This window comes from Canis aureus, chromosome 26, assembly GCF_053574225.1.
Source record: "Canis aureus isolate CA01 chromosome 26, VMU_Caureus_v.1.0, whole genome shotgun sequence".
Lineage (NCBI taxonomy): Eukaryota > Metazoa > Chordata > Mammalia > Carnivora > Canidae > Canis > Canis aureus.
The window spans coordinates 18,931,702-18,951,077 of record NC_135636.1 but is presented as its reverse complement, the minus strand read 5'-3'; the positions used below and the strand labels follow the sequence as shown (position 1 = coordinate 18,951,077).

Genomic DNA, 19,376 nt, shown 5'->3' with positions numbered 1-19,376 from the left:
ATTTGAGGCGGGGAGGTCTTTGCAAGTGCAAATTGCCTCATTGTTGAGCCAATATCGCCATCTATTGGGCTTGTCCTGTTATTCCCCTGCGTGAGTGCCGAAAAGAGTGTAGTAGTCAAGTCAAATAATGCCTTCTTTAGTATTTTACTTGAAAATCTTTTTACATAGCTTATGTTATTGGGTCTGATTGAGGCCCAGAGCTGTGGAAGAGTTTAATACCTCATGCTCGAATGAATATTTAAACTAGCAGAATCATCCACCAAATTTTCGGAGAGGAAAAATAATCCATTGAAATGACTGTGTGTTGGCTAAATATGAGGCTGAATTATGTCTGATTGAAGTTGATTTCCATGCATAATTATTTTAAGGGTTCATACATTCCATCCTGCTTTTTACTTTTCTGTTTTTTTATTATAAATTCAATTAGCCAACGTATAGTACATCCTTAGTTTCACATGTATTGTTCAATAATGTATAGGTTGCATATAACACCCAGTGCACATCCCATCACATGCCCTCCTTAATGCCCATCACCCAGTTACCCCATCCTCCCGCCCAACGGGATATGGCCATTTTCTAAGATATGTTCATTGTTTAGATGACAATACATCCATCATATAAGCCTGCAGACAAATCATAGGTTTTTGTACGGTAGTCAGACATGCTGCCACAGCCCCACCATTCCTAGCTTATGTGCTCGGCCTTCACTCTGAGGTCTTCTATGGCCTCCTAAAAGTGGCCACAGAGTCACTGAGCACTGGCCAAGCATCGCATGGAAGAGTCAAGGCTGAGAAAAAGAGGGAAAAGTGGGGAAAGGATAGTTTATCTCTTTTAGGGTCATGGAGACCCTGAAAGGCAATGTACACATCAATATAGTGTGTGTGCCATAGAAAGTTCACTGTTGACAATGCCCTATGGTTTTTAAAAACATATAAAAAATGTTCAGCATTTTCAATAAAATGTGGACATTTTAAATGGCATTTGCAAAAAAACTTGGAGAAAAAAAATCCATATTCAAAATCCCAGTATAATTCCCTATGTAGTTAAGAAAATTTAAATATCCCAAAGAACAATTTTAAAACCATAAGAGGGCAAAATATCTAAGGAAATTTTTAGTAATGCACCTGTTATTATGTGCTTCAAGCCTTCAAACCTGTTACTTCATGATCTGTTATTAAAATCTGACAGGGGAAGCTGATACCGAGAGTGATGATGATGATGATGATGATGACTGTAAAAAATCTTCTATGGATGAGGTAGGTGTTTGGGGACTGACTTCTGGTCAGAGGCACAGTCCCCTGGTTTCCCCATCCTGACCCATGTGGATACAGTTCATGGTCACCTTCTGCCATCTAGTGGTCAAAAGAGTCTTAGCTCACATTAAAACTTACCCCTACCCTGTTGGAACATGAAAATGCATGCTGGAGTCGATAGGGAATAAGCGTGGCACTGAGCAAAGTTCTCTATAATAAACAGTGCTGCTTAAATTGCCTTCCATCAAATGGGGCATCTGGAGGATGAAGTCAAAATTCGTGACATCCAAGAGACTGCTTCAATTTTTGAGGCAGTTAAATGCACTGTGAAATGACCCAAAATCCAGAGAAGACATGAGGTTTGGGACAAATGTTCAGAAATATGACATTCCTTCCATTGTTGTAATTTTGGAACTGCCTGGGAACCTTACTGATGTAAGCTTAAACATTCCAAAGAGCTTCATCAGCTCAGAGATACTCATTACACAGAGTCTAGAAGTGAATCTGAGATAGGTCAATTGGAATTTTAAAACTTTGTTGTAGCAAAAGTCTTGGTCAAAAAGTTTATATTGAATCTGCTTCCAAATATACTGGAAAGTATCTGTCTCAGGAATAAATAATGAATAATAAGCTGTTCTTATATGATGTTTCCTCTGACACTTATTTCCTTTAATGTGGTCTAAAGTTTTGATTAATTATGTTCCTCTACTAAATTTCAAGTTAATGTCCAGGAGGAACACGATTAACATGCCTAGTAAAGTAGTTTTGTCTGATAATTATTTCAATTGTGCATAACTTTTATCACTGATTCTTGATCATTTAAAATTGTCTTACTAATTGGATGGTCCATTTGCAGATGAATATCAACTCATTAACACTTAACCTAAATATTGCTACAGGAGTTTTAAAAAGAAATCATGTCTCCATGTATTCTGTCTTCTGAAATTGGGAGAAAATATTAGATCAGCCTACAGAGGTCTGTCCCACACCAATACTGCAGTATTGGTTTTCTCCTTCCTTAAAAAGTTTAGCTAAGTGAAATGTAATAGCTAATAATAGCTAAAGTAACATAAGATTTTACTATGTGCCAGGTAATGTTCTGAGCTCTTTCATATCATTTAATTCATTTAATATCTAGATGCTCTTGGGACTGATTGTGTTCTAATTTAATGGTTAAGAAAACTGAGGCCCAGAGCAGTTAAGTAATTTACCCAAGATTGCACAGCTTCTAGGTGGTGGGCTTGGGATTTAAAATTAGGCAAACTGGCTCCAGATCCTTTGCTACTGATTCCCACGTACTGATCCCCATTGTACTGCTTGCCTACTAGGCACACAGGAATCAAGAAGGCAGGGAGGGATAAACATCTATAAAGAAAAACAATAGTTGTTCAGCCACCCCAAGTATTTCCACAAGGCACCTTTAAAAAAAAAAAAAAACATTTTTTAGTTCACTGGCAGTCTCCTACAGACTAATTTTCATATTATGCAGTGAATTCTTGATTTCTTGATTTATTAACCTTAGACATCAGCTAAGGAATATATGCTGTGGCAGGTGAAATATGGCTGAATGTTTTTCAAATTGTAACATGAATTTGAATCACCTTAGTAAAATGCAGACTTTGATTTAGGAGGCCAGTGAGCGGTCGGGGCTGAGATCTCCGCATCTCTAACAGGCCCTCTCAGATCCTGCAGCTGGCCTCAGAGCACACTGGGAGCTTCCCCTAAATCTCCCTCCTTCCATCCCACACTTGTGTAACATATGAGCGAATTTTCTCCCGTGATGAATTTTCTATTGGCAATAATCATTTTCAGATGAGAAGGGATGATGTTCTCTCTCATGGGTCACTTCATCGTTGCCTTGGGGGAAAAAAAAAACCTTGGTAATGTAATGCTGACTCTGGGAATGTTATTTTTATTTCTGCTTTCAGGGGACTGCCGGGAGTGAGGCCATGGCCACAGAAGAGATGTCTAACCTGGTGAACTATATTCAACCAGTCAAGTTTGAGTCATTTGAAATTTCAAAAAGTAAGTTTTCCCTGGAGAAGAATCCCTAATGTAGCATGCAGTTTGAACCCCTAGTGTACTTTCAATACAAGGTAGTTAGAACAAAGAATGTTACCCTTAACAGAACTATTCTGGGAAGCCTTGAATACATGCCTGCGTTGACGACCATAACCAGATGAGAAGGTATTCCATAATGTTTCCCCAAAATTCTTAATAGGGCTGTAGGCCATACATGGTTATCTGAAAGATCCTAGAGTATAGCTAATTGAGAGTTTCACAGTTGTTTCTGTTCAACAACATAATGAGTTCCTTCCGTTATATAAGGACAGTATTGAAATAAACTATCAAAAAAACCCACAACTATCCATCCCCCAGAAAGGGAGCAACCAGAGACGTGGTTAGCTCTAATAACAAGAAATAGAAAAGTTCACCCACATTCCAATTGTCCATCTTGTTTTATAACATTAACTTCACATCATTTTGTGTTCTTTCTTCATCCAACTATACAGCCATACTGGATGCAAAGAAAAAAAATATAGCACCTTTTGCCCACCTAAAGAAAAGAGTCATTTTATGAAATTGCCCTTTTCTTGATGAATTGTAAGATGCTAGCAAGTGAAGAAAACCTTTGGGATGTTTTAGCTGCTTTTATGAGAGTGCTCTTAAAATCTGAATTTTTGCTTAAATATTGCAGCCTCTCATAAAGCATAGTTTTATAGATACATCAAAATCTAAGCTTCTACATAACACACTTATGTATAATTGTATAATTTTTGCCCAAAGAGCCTCAACTTTGTAGATCTCTACAGTGAGGAATTTAACTTCCAATACGTTTTATATATAAATATTTCAACATCTTTGATTTTTGTAATTACTGATGGGTCTTACCACAAGTTGTTCAACTATAAATGTACTAAAGTAGTTATTTTTATATTTCTATAACTTTCATTGGCTGCAAAAATGAGTTTTCCTAATTCATGAGTCAAAAACTCCTAGACAAGTAGCCAGGTTGAGAAGGAATTGATGCATTGACATCCTTCAGAACCTGGTAACAACAGCATGGGCCACAAGTTTACAAACAAGAACTACTCTTCTCCTTGTGTTTTATAACATTTTATCACTTTTGTACGAAGAATACTGCACATACGTTACAAAAGCACCCACTAAATTCACTGAATTTTGATTAGCAGTCATGCTCAAAATAACTGGTTGTATGAAAATAGGTTTCTGATGGACCAAAATAAGTGAAGTAAGGGTTTCCTATAGAGTTGATTAAATTGGGGAAGGTAAGGAGATGGATAAAAGAGTCTAGGAATGATTGAGGGGAGAGAATGAGATTTTAATTATGGAAAGTGGGCATCAAAGAGTGGGAAATGCCTCAAAGGTAACCATTTAAAAACTGAGAGCTGTCAGGATGCTTGGGTGGCTCAGTCACTTGAGCTTCTGACTCTTGGTTTCAGCTCAGGTCTTGATCTCAGGGTCCCAGGAGCTCAGCAGCGCTGAGTCTGCTTGAGAGTCTCTTTCTCTCTGTCCCTCCCCCAACTTACACTCCTGCTTTCTTTCTATCTCTTGTAAAATGTTTATTTATTTGACAGAGAGTAAGAGCGAGAGCGAGAGACAGAAAGCATGTACGTGCACAAGTGGGGGGAGGAGCATAGGGAGAGGGAGTAACAGCCTCCCCATTGAGGAGGGAGCTGATGCAGGGCTTGATCCCAGGACCCTGGGATCATGACCTGAGCTGAAGGCAGATGCTTAACTGACTGAGCCACCCAGGCACCCCCTTCTCTCTGTTTCTCTCAAATAAATACATGAAATCTTTTTAAAAATGAAAATAAATTAAAAAAAAAAAACACATGAGCGCTGTCTAACCACTCTGAATGACACTTGCCTCAGTACTGTGTGTAACACTTTGGTTTTTAGTTGGAAAGAGGACTGAGAAGCTGTCAGACTCTTAGTCTTTACAAACTAAGGTAACTTTGTTTTGTTTCTTCCACTCTAATTGGCAGTTTGGATTCCACTTTCCAAACATTGCTCTTGTACTCTACTCAGACCTCTAGCACATGCATCTCTCCGCCCTCTCTTATCTAATCTGAAAATGAGGCCATTAGACTGGAAGATTTCCAAGAATCCTTCTACTTTGAAATAACCTTGATCCTAAGGTCACGTTAGTTATTTGAACCAAAGAGGTGCATACAAACTGAGGCAATGGCAATGTGGGCATCAAACAGAGTCAGAGAAACCAATCTGAATGGATTCAGAACAAAAGATTCCCCTAGGGCTCCTCCTCTTTTGACAAAACAGCTTTCATTTACCACATCTCAAATTCATTTCTTCATCCTAATACAGACCATAAGCATAACTGACTCAGGTAGTAAGTTTTAGAAGAGACAGCTTTTTAGAAGACTCAACTTTGGGTACAGATAAATGGTTCACTGGAAGAAATGGATTTATGAAGTTATGATGAGGATTCATTGCCCTAACTTCACTGAACATGTGCCTACTTCTTACATGAGATAAGTTTTATCATTGAATTGTCCTTCTCACCTGTTTTTATTGTCATTAACTCAGAAAGAAATAGAAGTTTTGAAATGTCTTCTTTCGTGGAAACCAAAGGACTAGAGCAACTGACAAAGTCTCCAGTGGAATTTGTAGAGTATCCTTGATTTGACGATCGACTGCTGAGATGACCCAATGGAAGCCACGTGCCATTGGTTTGGTTTCTGTTTTGAATAAGGAGAAAGATGCATGAAATGGCTTCTGTCACCTGGGTGTGATAAATGGTTTCATATGCAAGGCTGAGTGGGCTGGCCTGATATATGGAAAAGAGTGCTGGTCTTGCAGTAAAGGAAGCTCAGGTTTCAAGGTGATTTGCTTAATTCTTCTGAATTTCCTCATCTGTAAAACAGAAACGGTAATACCAGCTTTGTGGCTTGCCTTTGGGTTACGAACGACATGTGTAAAGCAGGTGTATATACTTTATACATATGTAAGATAGAATATGTGTAAAGTGAATACATTTATAAATATACTTTCTTGGCATCTCACATCCTTACATGGAATCGATGTCCAATCAGAAAATAGTTAGGACAATGATAAGATTATAAATATTGGAACATCTGGCTGGCTCAGAGGAGCATGTGACCCTTGATCTTGGGGTCATGAGTTTGAGCCCCACGTTGGGTGTAGAGATTTCAAAAAAAAAACTTAAAAAGAATATCAATATATATTACTAATAATGGTTTTGTTGGTAGTCCTGACAACAAAAACTTTAATTTACTTTGTAGATTTTTAAAAATTTGTTTATTCATGAGAGACACAGACAGGCAGAGACATAGACAGAGGGAGAAGCAGGCTCCCCACAGAGAGCCCGATGTGGAATGTGATCTTAGGACCCCGGGATCACCACCTAAGCCAAAGGCAGATGCTCAATCACTGAGCCACTCAGGTGTCCCAACAAAAACTTTTCATTTTTATCCATAAAGCAAAACTGAATCAAGTCTCTAAATCTTTCCCATGAAAGTAATAGTAAATGCCTCACACAGCCCAATTTCATGAAGCAAGTCCTAGAATAAAACAAACAAACAAACAAAAAAACTAGAACTCTTCAATGAGAGGAGAGGGAACAACCATAAACTCCTTAACAAATGTAACTCCATCCACAAAGTCACACTAGTATGAACTGGCTATTGGACAGCCCTTCCATTAGATGTCCTATCTCACTGAAGCCTCACAATAGACCTAGAATGTAGGGGTTGTTCAGTCTATTAAGTAAATGAGGGAAACTGACACACAGAGTGAGATAAATGGCTGCAGGGCCTACAGCCAGCAACTTCCAGAAATAAGGTTCAGACTCTTTTAGGCCTAATTCCCCTGCCCAAGCTCAAAACCCTCACTAACCTCCACTAAATTTGGTAATAGGAATAGTCAGTTGTGTTTTAAAGACACGAAGCAAGGTCAGAACCTTCTGTGCTATATTTACCTGGTTATCCATCATAAAGAATACCACAGTCTTGGCAAATAGCATTCTCAGAGAAGGCTTAAAAATGAGCAGAGAGCATTTCAGAAATAGCCATGCAGTGCATGTTATCTGCTTCCACCAGAGACGACATCATGCTCTCACATGCTTTGAAACGCTTGAGCTTTCTCACGAGCCCTTAATTTTTAAGCCTATCCTGAATAATCTCCACAAAATCCCACTGACTTTGGCTAGGTCATTTTTGCTACTCCTTTAGTTTTCAGCCACGAGGCTCTGCAAAGGTGATAGTGCATTTATATTATAAAAGCACATTTAGGGCAGCCCAGGTGGCTCAGTGGTTTAGCGCTGGCTTTAGCCCAGGGCATGATCCTGGAGACCCAGGATGTGATCCTGGAGACCCAGGTTCGAGTCCCATGTCGGGCTCCCTACATGGAGCCTGCTTCTCCCTCTGCCTCCCTCTCTCTGTCTCTCATGAATAAATAAAAATTTTTTAAAAGCACATTTATTCTGTGTGTTCAGGAAGTTTTTGACATTTTTCACCCACTAGTCCAAAGAGATCATCAACATTTAGTTCATTTCCCAATGGAGAAAGAAGGAAAGTGGCCTCTCAGTTAATGTATCAGCTCATTATTTTTATAACTGTATTCACTACTTAACATGATGGTCCAGATATAACAAAATGCAGCTTAGCAGGATATATCCAAAAGGAACCCGTGTGGATTCATCTAACTACATGCCTCAGCTCTTCTGGAATGCAGGTTGTCAAATGGTTGCACTTAATTTTCAAACTGTGGGTAAGTAGCACAGCTCATAGCTCATTTCCATTCTGTTATAAAGCCACATTTCCAGACTTGCAAATAGAAGCAAATTTCAGTGAAGGGAATATCGCTGCAAAGAAAAAAAGTAACTTTTGAAAATGGAGAAACTGTCTTTAGTAGTTTACAAACAAGTCTTTATTTCTACTAGTCTTGCATTATTTTCAAAGAAAAATTTTATGCTTTTTAAGGTAATATGTATAGTTCATAGAAAATTTGGAAAATTCAGAAAAGTATGAAAAAAAAATAAAACTGCACCAGGAACACTATGACTCAGAAAGTCAACAGTTAACTTTTGGCTTTGTAATCTGTAAGGTTTTTTTGGCTATGTATATATGTGCTTTTTAATTTAATTCCTCGTTTAAAATATATATGTACATATATATTTAAATGCTATATAGAAACATGAATTTTAATAGCTGTATATTAAGCAAATTTCACAATTCACTAAATTGCATTTCCTACCACTGGACATTAGGAAATTTTTTTCAACTATAATAAATAATGCTCAGACAACATCTTGAAGTCTATGTCCTAATGTTCTTTTGGAAGAATTCCTAAAATACAATCACTTTGTTAAAAAATGTGAATGTTTTACGAACCTTCGTGCAATACCAAATTGCCCATCCAAAATTTTGGGTATTTACCTAAAAAATACAAAAACACTAATTCAAAGGGATACCTGAACCCCTATGATTACTGCAGCATTATTTATAGTAACCAAATTATGAAAGCAGCTGGAGTATCCATCACTAGATGAATGGATAAAGAAGATGTGGTATACACACACACACACAATGGAATATTATTCGGCCATAAAAAGAATGAAATCTTGTCATTTGCAACAACATGGATAGAGCTAGAGAGTATAATACTAAGTGAAATAAGTCAGAGAAAGACAAAAATTATATGGTCTCACTTCTATGTGGAATTTAATTAACAAAACAAATGAGCAAAGAAAAAAAAGAGAGAGACAAACCAAGAAACAGACTCTTAACCATAGAGAACAAACTGATGGTTACCAGAGGAGAGATGGATGAAATAGGTGATGGATGGAATAAGTGATGGCGATTAAGAGTACACTTATCATGATAAAAAAAATAATTTGAAAAAAATATGTACCTTTAACAAATTAAAAAAATATATTGCACTGGATTTTTCCTCCATCAGGAATGAAGTGGTCCTTTTCATTTGAGATCCTGGTTAAGTACTACCGTTAAATAATAATGATGATCCAGACAAAATACTATCTCATTGTTACTTTAGTTTTATTTCTTTGGTTATTATTGAGGTTGAAAATTTTAAGTATGTGTTTTGATTTTTGTGCCTCTGCTTTTATGAAGGCATATTTAGGACTACTGTCAGTTTTCCTATCCATTTATAACAGCACTTTTTATATAATAAGCATGTTGTCATATTTTGTGAAACAGATGAGATTGGGTTGATTAATGTTTTATTTTATGCAGTATTGGTTTACTTTTATTATTGTAGGCTTTCCACACCAGATTTAGATCCATAATTACTTCTGTTTCTCTCATAGTTTCTGTTGTTGTTGTTTAAAGATTTTATTTATTTATTCATGAGAGACACAGAGAGAGAGAGAGAGAGAGAGAGAAAGAGAGAGACAGGCAGAGGGAGAAGCAGACTCCATGCAGGGAGCTCGATGTGGGACTCGATCCCGTGTCCAGGATCAGGCCCTGGGCTGAAGGCGGAGCTAAACCGCTGAGCCACCTGGGCTGCCCCTGGTTTCTGTTTTATTTGTAATTTGACCCTTTCAGCCATCCAAATTTAATTGTAATATACAATCTCAGGAAGAGACCAATCCTTTTTACACTAAACTGAAATTACAGCTTAATAGATGTAGTATTTTTTGATGTGGTTAATTTGGGTTCATTTTCTTCCAGTTATATTCTTCTCTATTAATAAGTTTGTCTGCCTTCCTGGAGCCAATAGCTCACTGTTATTATTGTAATGTTTGATAATACAGTCTAATACCCGGAAGTAGAATTTCTCCTTCATGGCTATTAATTTTTAGTTCATTGCTTGCCATTGCAAACTGGAATGAATTTAATTTATTTATTATTTCCCCTTTCCCCACTGAGAAAGAAATGGGATTTTGAATAAAATCAAAACTAATTTACATTAGTTTAATTGTTACACTATGTTTCCCTCTCCCTACTGGAAAACAATTTTGTTTAAAATCACATTAAATTTATAATTCGAGGAAATTTGAAGAAAACCGGCACCTTTTAATTTTTAGTTTTCTTATCACAGAAAGAATGTTTTTCTCTTCACCATAAAAGTTCTTACATTATGTCCCTTAGCAAAATCACTAGTCTTCACCTGAGGTCTAGTTTCTTTAGATGAAATACTTTTTTAAAAACATTATATTTTTAGCAATTTTTTTCTGGATATTGATATTTGTATATTTGTTTTATGAATAAATATATTTTATAATCATCCTCCCAAGCTCTCATAATAGCCTATTTTGCCAGTAGCTTCTATTGGGTTTTTCAGGTAGATATACAATGGCAACAATTTATTTTATTTTTTTAAGGGTTTTATTTATTTTTTCATGAGAGATACAAAGAGAGAGGAGGTAGAGACACAGGCAGAGGGAGAGGCAGGCTCCTCGCAGGGAGCCCAATGTGGGACTCGATCCCAGGACCCTGGGTTCATGCCCTAGGCCAAAGGCAGACGCTCAACCACTGAGCCACCCGGGCATCCCACACAATCACAACAATTTAATCACATCTCTGTTTTTTCCCTTGGTAGTGCTTTGGACTGACCATTCTAAAATAATATTAAATAATAGTATTAAGGGTGGGTAGCTTTCTCTTCATCCTGACACTAAGGGGAATTTCATTGAGCAGGTATTGGCTGTGACTGAAACAAATAATCTTCCACACATTAAAAAAATACAATAGCCTTTCTTACCTGTGGCTCCACTTGCCATGGTTTCAGTTACCCATAGTCAAAGAGGGTCTGGAAGCAGATGCTCCTCCTTCTAATTCATTGTCAGAAGGTCAAAAGTAGCCTAATGCTATGTCACAGTGCCTACATCATTTACCTCACTTCATCTCATCCCATAGGCATTTTATCATATCACATCATCACAAAAAGAAGGATGAGTGCAGTACAGTAAGTATCTTGAAAGAGAGAGACAGAATCACATTCACATAACCTTTATTACAGTGTATTGTTATAATCCTTCTATTTTGCTCTTAGTTGTTGTTGTTAATCTCTTATCATGCCTAATTTATTTTTTTTTCATGCCTAATTTATAAGCTAAGCTTCGTCATAGCTCTATGTGTATAGGGAAAAAAAAATAGTAGATGTCAAGTTTGGTACTGCCCGGGGTTTCAGACATCCACTGGAGGTCTTGGAACACATTTCCCGTGGATAGGTGGGGACTACTGTAGGCACCTATCCTAATTGAATAACAGTCTTTTGGGAATTTATGTTAATGTTATTAAATGTCTATTTGACATCTGTTGGGATAACCATATGTATTCATTTCTTCTTTTGTGAGTTAATAGAGCTCCTAATATGTAATTATCCTTTTGTTCATGGGATGAATTCTCCTTCCTTGTTGTATGTTATTTTTTGGAACATATGATTTGCTATTGCAATTTTTTTAAGTTTTTGGTGTCAGTTTCTTCAAGTATAATAAGTCGGTCATTTTCTTTTTTTGGGGGGGGGTACTTTGTCCAATTGTTGTATCATAGTTATCATAGCTTAATAAATTGGCAAAAAAACTTCTCTTATTTTCTCTACTCTAAAAATGATTGATTACATGGAACTCTGAAATAATTCTACGATCACCTTGCTATTGTCCACCTATGTAGAGATGAATCATGACTCAGACAATCCAGAACAAATGACAGCTTCCCAGATTCCTGATGACTTTAAAATGTTTTTTTTTTACAAATCTTACCAATTGCAATTAGTGTGGACATTCATTTCATATATTAACTGAGTCTTAGAAAACTTTGGCTGTAAGTTTTGTCCACTAGAAAGGAGTCAATGTGTAATTAGGTGGGAAGAAACAAAAGAAATGCAAATTTCAGAAAGGAAATCCTTTTCTCCTGTAAATTAAAAAAAGAATTCTGGTGTTCACAGTTGGTGAGATGTAGGGAAGTCCATTCTCAGAAGTGGCATGAGCTTTCTGAAGAGCATTTTGACAAGACTTATAAAAAAATATACCTTTTTCCCAGAACATATCTCTTGACCTAGACATTTCACTCCTAATAATGCCCTTAATGATGGCTTCCAAGCTTTCACCATGATGATATTCATCAAAACACCATATGTAATGGTGAAAAATTACAAGACACAAAACTGTACCCAAGAGGGGGCTTATGTAACACATCTATTCACATTAATCTATTCAAAAGAATTTGTACAGCTGTTAAAATTAAAGCAGACAAATATCTAGTGAAATGGATATACTACACATTCAAACATATCTGAAGTAGGAAAAAAATATACACCAACCGGTTGGCAGCGGTTTATCTCTAGATTTGGAGATTACAGCTTGACTTTTTTTTTTTCCTTATCTGTGTTTCCTAAATTTCTACAATGAAGAAATATTTCTTTTTTTAAAAGGGGAGTAAAAATGGACTGTAATACAATCTTTCTTGCTCTAGACACAAATATTGTCACAATAAGGTTTGTGTTTTTGATATTCAGACCTGGCTATGCAAATAAATATGGGGATGTATGAATACAATGGGAAAAGTGGCTACAGATTAAAGCCAGAGTTCATGAGGAGACCTGACAAGCATTTTGATCCATTCACCGAAGGCATCGTGGATGGGATAGTGGCCAATACTTTATCTGTCAAGGTATGTACCTCTCTATTACAAAACTGTCCCCAACAAAAGTCTCAAACATTACCTATTTTGCTTAAAGGAGTTTTGTCATCAAAAATTTAGAGCTAGCAATATCTCCACCCCTTTATGCATTTTTTTTTCTTAAAGGACTAAATCTGAATCACAAGTTTCAGAAGCCACATGCATGAGATAAAGGGACTAAGCCCTATTCTTTAATAGGATAAAACTTGAACCCTAAGTCAATAAACCAAGTTGGTGAGAGTCACCATGGTTGGTCCTTTCTTTTGGTGTAACTGCCAGCGACCCATGTTGGAGGAATCTTCTGGTCTTTTATTTCTCCATTAGTTCTAGAAAAATAACCACGCCGAGCAAAATTAGAAAAAAAGAAACATTTTCTCAATAAATTGTTAAATTTTGAATAAAAGCTCCCAAGTTACCATTTGAAAATCTATCAGAGGATTTGGGGACTTAAAACACAGAGTAATGATATTAACTAAGAAAACTGTTTCATTAAACATACATCTGACCCTAAAATATTAATTCAAAATGATCTCTGCTGTTTTTGAAATTGATGTTACATCAAATATATATTTTTTTAGCTACAAGAAAGTATTTTTGTACTATGAATGAAAAATGATTTTACAAAGAGCTTTTTACTTGAATTCTCTAAGGTCTTGGTTGTTGTGGTTGTTTAATTTACTTCTTTAAGTTTTCCTTTCTCTCTCCTGTTTAGCCGGATAACTGTGGAACTAAGAAACATTTTTTATTGGACATTGGACATAAATGCAATTTTTAGATTGACTTTAAACCAAAAGCACATGAAAAACTATGTAAAAAAAAAAAAAAAGTAACAGTTTCACTAATTTCTATCTACCCTAAGCTTGTTGAGACCAGTTTTACTTGAAAATTCATGTCACTTGACACCAAAGATCAAAAATAAAATTTCAGTGAAGTGTCTCAAAATTATATCTTCTGAAATTATTTCACGCCATGTATCTGAAGAGTGGAGTTGGCAGAATTAGAGCTTCGAGATTATGTTTATTTTAGGAAATCCTTTTCAGCAAAGGATGTTTAATTCCTGCCGAGTTTGATTAAGATAAACTCCTAAGCATCACACGGACGAATGTTATTTTTAGAACCCTTGTCAATTGTTGCTCTAGTTGGATCAAACTAATGTTGTCCTTGTGTGCCAATTCATTTTTATTTGTGCATGTTTGCTTGCTTATTTATTTTTTTAAATTTTATTTATTTATTTATTTGAGAAAGAGTGAGAGAGAGCAAGAGCAAGGGAGCACTAGTAGAGAGGAGGGATGGAAGGAGAGCAGCTAGCCTGATGCAGGACCCCGGGATCATGACCTGAGCTGCAGGCAGATGCTTAACAGACTGAGCCACCAGGTGCTCTTGCTTATTTATTTATTTTTTAGATTCCAGAGCACCTGGGTGGCTCAGTTGGTTAAGCGTCCGACTCTAGGCTTTGGCTCAGGTCATGATCTCCAAGTCATCACTTCAAGCACCTTGTCAGGCTCTGTGCTAAGCATGGTGCCTTCTTATCCCTCTCCTTCTGCTCCTCCCTGCATTCTCTCGCTCAAATAAATAAATATTCTTTTAAAAAAATCTTTAAGATTCTCCCATGATGGTGTAAGTAATTATAAAATGATGACCTAGAAACAGGAAAGTAAGTTGAGGGGAAACAGTTAAGACCCAAACAGATATGAACTACTACCTTAGTCCAGAATGGAGACACTGCTGGAGAGTGGTTAGTGTACTTAGAGTGAACAGGCCAGGCTGCCGAGCCGTCCTGCCTTTAACATGACAGCCAGAACCAAGAGACAGTTTGTGTCCATCCAGTGGTGCCTCTATTTGGACCTTCTGACATAGATTTCCTCATGCCAGAATAGACTCGGGAGCTCAAAAGGTGTTTCACCATTTTGTTTTACTGTTGGGAACATTGAGGGTGTGGTGTTGTTAATTTAGTTAAGGGCCTCTGCTTTAATCAAACATCTTAATCACACAGAATCCTTGGTGCATCTGATTTCCCAGTGTGACTCACATAACTTTGAAGTTTTACACATATAAAATGTCTGCTAAGTTGTTCTCACATAGAACCTCAAATTAAATAGAGATTGTTGCTGGAAATCCCCATGCACTCAGGCTAAAGAGAACATTCAGGAGAAATGAGTTACCTTGGGGGCAAATTCAGACAGCCTCTTCCTTGTTTTTTGTCTCTAACCTATTTGAAATTTCTGACACATGAGCATGTAGCTTACTGGCCTTGCTGAGCCTCTGAGGGCCATTCTCAGGCTGCCATTATATCCCATTTCTGGCACCACCATAGTCTTGGTAATTCTGTCTGCTTTCATGGACTTGAGCTCAGAAAGCTCCTAGCCACCAGAATATGTAATTTCAAGCTCTCTTTTAACTCTACAATAACCATAAATTTTGTAGTTAAGTGAGGATACCCATAATCACGTGGATGACTAACAGGTTGGGGTTATGATAGTGATGATAAACTAGGCTTGATGGTTTAAAGTTGATATTTGAAAAAAAAAATAAAGTTGATATTTGAGATTTGTTTTTTTTATTATTATTATTTTTTTAATTTAAAGTACAATAACTCTGGGGGTGCCTAAGTGGCTCAGTCAGCTAAGTGACTATTGATTCCAGCTCAGGTCTTGCTTTCAAGTTTGTGAGTTCAAGCCCTGCACTGGACTCCACACTGGAGCACTGGGCGTAGAGCCTACTTAAAAAAATTAAAAACTGAAAGTATAACAACTCTGAGAATTGAATGGCATAGTTACAATCACTCCTCCATGTTGAATTTTATGAACAAAAGGAAACTTTTTAAATGCTTGAGTTTCTACTTTGTTATGTTTAAAATTTGTATTCTCAGATAACCTTTTAACTTCATTTACAATCATGCTAAAATGAGAATTTTTTCTCTTGTAACATCTTTAAGTATTAGAAAAATCTTTATATTCAGTTGGCTCTAAGATCCATCTTCAACATTTAATAGATGTATCTCAAGTACAAAAGGTATAATCTCATCAAACTCTTGGTAGTTGTTCATTTATTTCCTCGTATACAATTTTGTCCTATTAATGGATTCCTTCTAATCATCATTTTCAGTGTCCCTCTATCAATTCTTTTTTTTTTTAAGATTTTTATTTATTCATGAGAGACACAGAGGCAGAGACACAGGCAGAGGGAGAAGCAGGCTCCATGCAGGGAGCCCGATGTGGGACTCGATCCCGGGTCTCCAGGATCACCCCCAGGCCGAAAGTGGCGCTAAACCGCTGAGCCACCCGGGCTGCCCTCTACCAATTCTTTAACCAAAAAAGCAATTATATTTATACTCTTGCCTCTATTTCATTTTGGCTATGATTCAACCAGCATTTGTACCTCCCTCAAGTATGCTCTTCTATCACTTACTCACTTATCAAGAATTCTTTTTTATTATTTTCTAGATTATTTCAGGTCAGTTTCTCTCTGATAAGAAAGTTGGGACTTACGTGGAAGTGGATATGTTTGGTTTGCCTGTGGACACAAGGAGGAAGGCATTTAAGACCAAAACATCACAAGGAAATGCTGTAAATCCTGTCTGGGAAGAAGAGCCCATTGTGTTCAAAAAGGTTGGTCTCATATCCTTGATATGAGATGTAACCGCATATTTAAGGTGTTTCACTCTGAGAAAAAAAAAAAATACGTGAAGAATTATTTGGGAATTTGCACATTAATCAAGCAATAGCACTTTGGGGGGGGTCTTAAAAACTGTTCAAGATCTCTGCAAATGACTTGTTTGGGTTTTTAGAATTGTGTTGTTAATTTATTAATTCTAGTTTGCCTCATTTGGAAAACCAGAAAAACATATAATTTAACTCAGATCCTGTTATAAAATAAGAGATAAGTGATATAGGTTTATTGTGAACTCAAGTGAAGTAGAGTGGGAAGTAGAGAATAATATATATGGTAGCAGAGAGAAGGAAGTCCGTAATTCCATACTTCCTTAAAAAAAGAATATTAATTAAATTTCCTATAACTCTAGCCTCAGGCAGCTGGTCATTCTATCTTGTCTGGATTTTGTCTGACAGAGTTAAAAGTTTTTCCACTTGATACCAAAAAGGCAAATCTTCTTCACACGTGCTTGCCACACAAAAGAAGGCAGAAGTCCAGTAGAAAGTGGAATAGAATATCTACCCTTGGCTTTTATCTGGCCAAAGATCTAGATAGGGTGTCTTCTATAAAGAGTACATCTGTGTTAAATGTCTCTGTAATCCCACTATTTTTAATATGTTACTCAGATTTTATAGTAGTGTCTACTTCAACGAGTTATTAATAAATATCCCCTAATACACTGAAAATATTTATAAAATGTCTGGCACTTTGAAAATAGTCAATAAGTGTTAGTTTGCTCTTGTTATGGAAATTAAGTTCTGAAGGATATAGTCAGCCTCATGTTTTAGACACATGTTTTCCTTGGTTGGGGAAAAATGAACAATTACTTGTTGCTAATTTGGGATTAATTAATTAACTTATTTATTTATTTTAAAGATTTTATTTATTCATGAGAGACACAGAGAGAGAGAGAGAGAGGCAGAGACACAGGCAGAGGAAGAAGCAGGCTCCATGCAGGGGGCCCGACATGGGACTCGATCCCCGGTCTCCAGGATCACGCCCGGGGCTGAAGGTGGCACTAAACCGCTGAGCCACCTGGGCTGCCCTTGGGATTTATTTATAAAGCAATCTCATTTTGAAAGCTGTCCTGAAAGCTGTTTTTTTTTGCATTTGTGCTTTTGCTTTGAAAATATGAAACCCCCCCCCCAAAAAAAAAGAAAAGAAAATATGAAAGCAGTTTGCTTTGATAATGTAAGAGTAGGGGCATCTGGGTGGCTCAGTTGGTTAAATGCCTGATTCTTTGAAGCTCAGGTCATGGGAATGAGCCCCACATGGGGCTCTACACTGGGTGTGGAGCATGCTTGGGATTTTCTCTCCCTTCCCCACCCGTCACTCAAGTGAGTGTGTGCGCATGCTCTCTCTGTCTCTCTCTCAAAGAAAAAGAAAGAAGAAAATGTAATAGTAAATTCTCAAATAGTGATAAGACTACTAACTTTATATTTAAACGTATATTTAAACTTTTATCATTTCCATGTTGAGAATGTTCATGTCAAAAGTAAATGGGCTACATGTTGAACGAATCCCTCCTCAGGACAAAGGGATAAAGCATAGCTGAAGCTGTATCTCCGGTAATCCTTTTGAAAATCTGAGTTATAGAGCAACAACTTAGCTTCTAATCAGTTGGCTAAGTAGAAACTTCTACTTGAAATTGAAACACAGGGCATATTTGAATATTACGTTTCTGATTCTTTCTTGGAGTTGCTTCTTCTTTAACCACAAGTATCCTTAATTTACCTGTAGGTGGTTCTTCCTTCTCTGGCCTGTTTGAGGATAGCAGTTTATGAAGAAGGAGGTAAATTTATCGGTCACCGGATCTTGCCAGTACAGGCAATTCGGCCAGGTATGGATAATATGGATAGTATGGTGATATACTACTTATCAAAGTTGTAAAGAAAACCATCACCACCTTAGGTGGTGGTTAAAGAATGATTTAGGAAGCTATCTGGAAGCTCAGCGGCTTATTACAAGTACTTTATCCTTAGGTTCACAAGTCTGTGGGTTGACAGAGTTTGGCTGGGCTCAGCCATGCGGCTGTGGGCTGGAGTTAGGTCTCTTCCATGTGTGCTCATTCTGAAGGAACAGTGGAACCCACAGTATGGACTTTTATGGCAGCCCATTGGAATGCATAAGGGCAAGCCTGACTCTGCAAGTGTATTTTAAGGCTCTGTTTGTACCACATCACTAACATTCCTTGTCCCAAACAAAGCACATGGCTAAGCCCCAAATCAAGAAATCATGTACAGGGGAAGAATTTGGACCAATAATTTAGCCTCTGGCATGCATTTTTAAATTCTCTTTTGTGGGAAAAAAACATGTTTGGAAAGGAAAATAATCAAGATCAACATTGTTTTCCTGTCTGACGAGGGAAAAAAAAATCACGTAAAACCATGCAATTAAAATGAGAAAGAAGTGACCTGTTTGTCATCCAAAGCCACCTAAAATAAACACCTGCATCACGTAGATGTTCCTGTGTTATAACTAACATTGTGAAGAAAATATGCGATACACAGTACTGCTGTCACCTTTCCAGGCTATCACTACATCTGTCTGAGGAATGAGAGGAACCAGCCTCTGATGCTTCCAGCTGTGTTTGTCTACATAGAGGTGAAAGACTATGTCCCAGATACCTATGCAGGTAAACAACTTACCTCAAGGGGATATTTCTATCTGGGGCCATCCATATTTTTGTGGTTCAGATGGAAATCTGGACCATAAATAAGCAGCAAATTCTGGCCTCAGAATTACTTCTATTTATGTAGGTATATTTATTAAATTGCTCAAGCCTTTGTGGATACAATTTCATTTGATTTCATTTAAGTCC

The 19,376-nt window shown here is 37.1% G+C and overlaps 1 protein-coding gene across 2 annotated transcripts in view; it reads left to right on the top strand.

The window, feature by feature from the left end:
* The window catches only part of PLCB1 (phospholipase C beta 1), a 673,888-nt gene that overhangs the window by 520,035 nt on the left and 134,477 nt on the right, over positions 1 to 19,376 (top strand). For both annotated transcript variants that reach the window (XM_077872243.1, XM_077872244.1), the window contains exons 15-22: positions 1,189 to 1,256; positions 3,182 to 3,278; positions 5,826 to 5,910; positions 7,903 to 8,027; positions 12,741 to 12,895; positions 16,348 to 16,512; positions 18,296 to 18,395; positions 19,086 to 19,190. In XM_077872243.1, the coding sequence (XP_077728369.1) occupies positions 1,189 to 1,256; positions 3,182 to 3,278; positions 5,826 to 5,910; positions 7,903 to 8,027; positions 12,741 to 12,895; positions 16,348 to 16,512; positions 18,296 to 18,395; positions 19,086 to 19,190 (900 nt within the window). The remainder of the gene's footprint in view (positions 1 to 1,188; positions 1,257 to 3,181; positions 3,279 to 5,825; positions 5,911 to 7,902; positions 8,028 to 12,740; positions 12,896 to 16,347; positions 16,513 to 18,295; positions 18,396 to 19,085; positions 19,191 to 19,376) is intronic.